Below are 6,000 nucleotides of genomic sequence, written 5' to 3' on the forward strand. Positions count from 1 at the left end.
GTATTACTTAGAAGGCTAGGGGAGATATTTTGTAAGGATTTGTTGACAATTTTTTCGCACTAAACAGTCTAATTATTAACATTGTCCTTAAAAAAAATGCGAAAATTGAGCATGTGTCTAAAACAAGACAATAAAACAAACAATGCCAAAGTAATAAAACAGAATTATATTTTAAAAAACATATGTATTTTAATTACATCACTGTACACGTTCCACACCAGCTTTGTAAACATAATGGAGGTGATAACTAAACGCTGCTGAGCATACTGAACGGAATAGTCCCACTGCAGCCAGTGTTTCTAACTGTCAAACGGTTAGCATTCTTTCTCAAACTGACAATGGGCTGTGGTTAATAGTTGGACAGTATACCATCGCTACCAGAAGCTGTTGTTGCACGATTAACATCATTAGCATGGATAGCAATAGCATTAATATTAGCAGGGATAGTGATAGCTGTCACTCAAACATGAGGTCTTCTTATATATTGAGGAGCTGCAGAGTTTATTCACGGTCAAACTGTAACCTGTACAGTACATTTAATGCCACAAGACAACTTTCCGTCTGCTCCAGTGGCTAACAGCCGACTGCTCTGAGCTCAGCCACAGACCGTCTTTCTGCACCAAGTAGATTATATTAAATCACTCTCCACTCACTCACCACAAACTGCCCTGTTCTCATAGGAGATATGCTACTCTTAAGACACCAGAAGCCTCTGAGTAAGTCATGGGGGTCTTTTGGGTGTAACATAAATTAAACCAATCAGGGTGTCATCTCACATTCCCTTTAAGAGCCAGGTGTGCCGGGACTTGGAGCGTTTTAACAGTGGCACTCGTCTTCAGGGACTGGTATGTGGTCCTCTGCTGCTAGACCCTCAGCCTCTGCCTTCTCAAAATCATCAACAACTCCTTTAGACTGCCTATGAGTCGCTCTGTGTGTGCGCAAATCTCGGTCTCTGGGTCAGGCGGGACAGGTCAAAAAATTACCATCCTGATCAATAGCAGGTGAACCAGCAGTTGGAAATGTCTCTCCTGCATGGGGGTCTGGCTCCAATCAAGTCTCTCTAGCCAGCTCTAAGCAGCTAAGCAGCAGCTCTTGCCTCCACGCCACCTGGCCCATCACTCGGACAACATCTTTTGTTTTGTTTTGATAGAGAGCCCCCTTGTGGTAGAAGTTACATAGTTTACTAAGTTTTACCTGGCCTTTACATTTGTTGCTCTTCTACCTAATCTTATCATAGTTTGGTCAATAGTCCAGAAACATGTTATTTTCACACCAGTTTACCTGTTAGGGTGGAAATGCAAAGCCACGTCCCCCTCAGTATTTAGAAAATGTGCACTTGTCCTCTACTAAAAACATGAAAGTAGTAGAGAACTTTTTTTTTTTTTAGAATGACCCCACCACCCTTTTTTATAGGCTTTCTCCAAATGTTATCTCCTATGTCATCTGTTACATTCGTCCTACACCTGTCGCTGTATGTATGACTGTGAACAGGTTTACTCCTCAACACATTACATCAAATCAGTCTTTTTATAGCCTCTCAGTTCACTTTGTGTCAGCACAAAAAAGAATGGTTATAGAGATTGTCGGGGACATTAAAGGTCATCACAGCGAACACAGAGACTCATCTACTCAGTAGTCCGTTTTTATAGGCCCACTTTAGTTACAGACTATTCTAACTCTGACTTTATAACTGGTACATTGATCAGTTTGTAGAAAACCTGTATAGTAACTGTGTAGTAAGACGCTTAGTTGTGGTGACGTTTAAGTCATGTGACCGTGATGTTGTCTGTTTATAGCCTAACATTAGCTTTTTACTGCTACAGATTTAATTCACGCTTCAAAAATCACAAAATGCTGTTCATCTGTGAAGATAAATATCATCATAAACTCGTGTTTGTCACAGAGATAATTTTCTGTAATAATGCAAAATACAATAAAAAAATCTGGCTTCTTGTCGAGGGAACCAGGGGGTGCTAACTTCAGGGTTAGCTATAACAAGAAGTCATCAACCACTCTATAACTGAATAAAAACAATGTGCTACATCAAAGTTTTTTGATGTAGCACATTGTAGCACAATTTATGGTATTTTGAGTTTTCATCTTCTAGACTATAGGTCACTGAGGGTCAATGATGGTCTTTGCTGACATAATTTCCTCATTATTTCTGTGCGTTAGTTGATGACATGTCCATCACTGCTGTGAATGGGATTCTCTCCTGTATGGGGCGCCGATTGTAAAGTTGCGCATGCTAAAATAAACAGCAACTTTTCCACACATTTAGCACCAAACCCCATTAAAAAAACGTATGTGAATTTTTTAATATTGCTTTTGACCAGATTTACAGCGATATTTGAGAACTTTGTGATATTTACTTCTCTTGTAAAAATATAATGTCAATGTTAAATCTAAATGTTAAATCTAAATCTAAATGTTAAATGTTAAATATAAATCTAAATATAAATGTTAAATTTAAATCTAAATGTTAAATATAAATATAAATATAAATGTTAAATATAAATGTTAAATATAAATATAAATGTTAAATATAAATATAAATGTTAAATATAAATATAAATATAAATGTTAAATATAAATATTAAATATAAATGTTAAATCTAAATATAAATATAAATGTTAAATCTAAATGTTAAATATAAATATAAATATAAATGTTAAATATAAATATAAATATAAATGTTAAATATAAATATAAATATAAATATAAATGTTAAATATAAATATGAATATAAATGTTAAATATAAATATAAATGTTAAATATAAATATAAATGTTACATCTATATCTAAATCTAAATGTTTAATCTAAATGTTAAATATAAATGTTAAATCTAAATCTAAATGTTAAATCTAAATCTAAATCTAAATGTTAAATCTAAATGCTAAATGTTAAATCTAAATGTCACGGGTGAAACTAAATATTTAGCTAATATGCAAATTCACACTGCCTGTCACCAGAAGTACCAAAATAAAAGCTACCGAGTGCTGTGGTGGCTCTACTGTGGTGTATGCTGTAGCTGTCGCTAGCCCTTTTCACACAGAGAAGCCGCATTATCGCCGGAGCGGTGGTTCGCCAATTCTCCGCTGTTGGTTGTTCACACAGAGCCAAGCAGCGCTGGCGTAAAGACGCACAGCTGTGTAACTCACACAGAAAGCCGGCGCTGCGGCTCCTAAAAAGGCGTGGCGGTACACGTCATGTTGATGACGTCTGTGTGTTTTTTTCAAGGTGTTTCCCCAGGTGTCCTCCATTGACAGGAGTCCTGTCAATCTAAACATGTACCCACTGACTGTTTATAATCATATGGATGCTGTTATAATGTGTTGGGATTGAGATCCTGACCCACCAAACATCAAGCTGCTTGGCTCTGTGTGAACAAACAACGACGGAGAATTGGCGAACCGCCACTGCGGCGACAATGCGGTGAGTCTGTGAAAAGGGCTACTGTCGCTGTCGTTGCGGAGCATTGCTGAACCTCTGTATTGCCGCCAAAACGGCCCTACCAATGTTTCCAGCTGAGTCGCTGGACATGGTGGCAGGCAACATGAGAGCACGGAGAGGAGACGTGACTAAGAGACGAGACCACTCGCCTGAGTTGCTCTTACACGAGAACGTGACGTCATTTCCTGGCTTGTAGCACAAATAGCGTTCCCGTTTGTCTCGCTACACGACGAGTCGGAAGAACATGGACGCCATCAGGGTAGTAGCAGGCTAGTCATTGTTATTGTTATTGTTAGCTACATTAGCCTCTTTAGCAAACCAGCTCGAAAACAAAACTTTACATTGTATTGCACGCACAGCAAGACCGTGCAATGCATAAATTGGTGACCGGATTAAAGCAGCAATGTAATCAAATGTGTAAGAGCATTTAAAATCGACATTAAAACGACCAACTTGGTACAAATACAAAGAAAATACATCAATTATGGGCGCAGCCATCTTTGTTTGACGAGTCGTTTGTCTATCCTCGCTCAACTCGGTGTACTCGCAGGAGCACCGAGTCGGACAGTGGATATTCCGACCAAAAGGGGGCGTGCCTCGTGAAATGTCGCGAGACAGCTGCGAGATTTCCCACTTCGCAACTCGGGCGAGTGGTCTCCCATGTAACTGGAATGCAGCATAACAGTGCAGCGCAATCACTCGCCTGACTACCCGAAGAAGACCGCGGATAGCCTTGTTCGCGACAATGAGCTTTTATTTTGGTACTTCCAGTGACAGGCAGTGTGAATTGCATATTAGCTAAATATTTAGTTTCACCGTGACATTTAGATTTAACATTTAGATTTATATTTAGATTTAACATTTAGATTTATTTTTAGATTTAACATTTAGATTTAGATTTAACATTTAGATTTAGATTTAACATTTAGATTTAACATTTAGCATTTAGATTTAACATTTAGATTTAACATTTAGATTTAACATTTAGATTTAACATTTAAATTTAACATTTAGATTTAGATTTAACATTTAAATTTAACATTTAGATTTAGATTTAACATTTAGATTTAACATTTAGATTTAGATTTAACATTTAGATTTAGATTTAACATTTAACATTTAGATTTAAATGTAACATTTAGATTTAGATTTAACATTTAGGTTTAATATTTAACATTTAGATTTAGATTTTGTATTTAGATTTAACATTGACATTATATTTTTATAAGAGAAGTAAATATCACAAAGTTCACAAATATTGCTGTAAATCTGGTCAAAAGTAACATTTTAAAATTAACATATGTTTTTTAAATGTGTTTTTTTGCTAAATGTGTGGAAAAGTTGCTGTTTATTTTAGCATGCGCAACTTTACAATCGGCGCCCCATACTCCTGCACCTTCTCTGCACTTTGTGACCAAAATAATTAAATGATGAATAAGGATATGAAAAACATCAGATAGTAGATGATGTCATTTCACTTCATTTGACATCTCAGTTTATCTTATCAGCAGCAGCAAGGCCATGATTAAATTACAGTATTGTTTGGAAATAGAAAGGCAACAAACGGGGATCTGCACGCAGAGTGAACTAAAAGATTTTATTCTGAGAATTCTCCTAATGTTTGATTGTCATTCAAACTGTTTGCATTTTGTTTCTCTGTGCGTGTTTCATAAAGCTGTCCAATATGTTTTGGCCTTGCATAAATGTGTTGGTCCGGAAAGAGAAATGTAAACTTTAAATACAAATGGGTGTGTTATTGTCTTTCAGAGAGCTTCAGAAAAGAGAGTTTTGTGACTTTCTCTTTAAAACCTGCATCAGGAAACCAAGTAAGTAACACGTATGTATTATCACTGCACTGTTATCATATATCATGCTTTTTAAATATGACTGGGCGTTGTGTTTGTCTTTTCAATTAAAATAGGTGGTACTGCTGACTGGGTTCAAGCCATCAGGTAAAACTCTAACATCACTTGATGTATAACTTTAAGAGTTGATATTAGTTGAAATGAACATTATTGATCCCACAAAGAGAAATGTCACAGCATCAGGAGCAGACTCATAGTATTGGAAAATAACATAATTAGTAACTGTAAGGTGTATTTAGACAACAATAGTCACAAATTAAATGAATACATATTTATATAAATTCAACAAACTGCACTGAAGGGAATGTCATTGGATGATGGGTAGAGTGTCTTGATTCCCTGATAGCAGCGTTAACAGCACAGAATGCAGTTATTGCACTTTTAACCGCAACAATAAAGAGTGTTAACAGAGTGTCTTATAATGCAATTACAGTAGCGTAGAAGGTTAATGGTGCAGTAGTGTAATTGAATTGCTGTCCAGTAGTTGTGTTGGTCTGCTGAGATCAGCTGAGACAATTGCATTGTCTGTGTAGTTTATATGTAGCTGTGCAGGAAGTAGTAAAAATGTGTGCCTAAATGCCACACTCACGATGAATAACATGCCAGAATCGACCAAATAATGGGTGACTGTTATTGTGAAGAGTTTATAGGAAATCAAACAAGTTTTATTACTGAATTG

At 36.2% G+C, this 6,000-nt stretch overlaps 1 protein-coding gene across 1 annotated transcript in view; it reads left to right on the plus strand.

The window, feature by feature from the left end:
- The window catches only part of adgrd2 (adhesion G protein-coupled receptor D2), a 41,727-nt gene extending 36,290 nt beyond the window's left edge, over positions 1-5,437 (plus strand). Inside the window, exons 23-24 of the mRNA XM_073465353.1 lie at positions 5,224-5,282; positions 5,378-5,437. Coding sequence (XP_073321454.1) covers positions 5,224-5,282; positions 5,378-5,437 — 119 coding nt within the window. The remainder of the gene's footprint in view (positions 1-5,223; positions 5,283-5,377) is intronic.
- The last annotated feature ends 563 nt before the right edge of the window (positions 5,438-6,000 follow it).

This window comes from Pagrus major, chromosome 5 (genome assembly GCF_040436345.1).
Source record: "Pagrus major chromosome 5, Pma_NU_1.0".
NCBI lineage: Eukaryota > Metazoa > Chordata > Actinopteri > Spariformes > Sparidae > Pagrus > Pagrus major.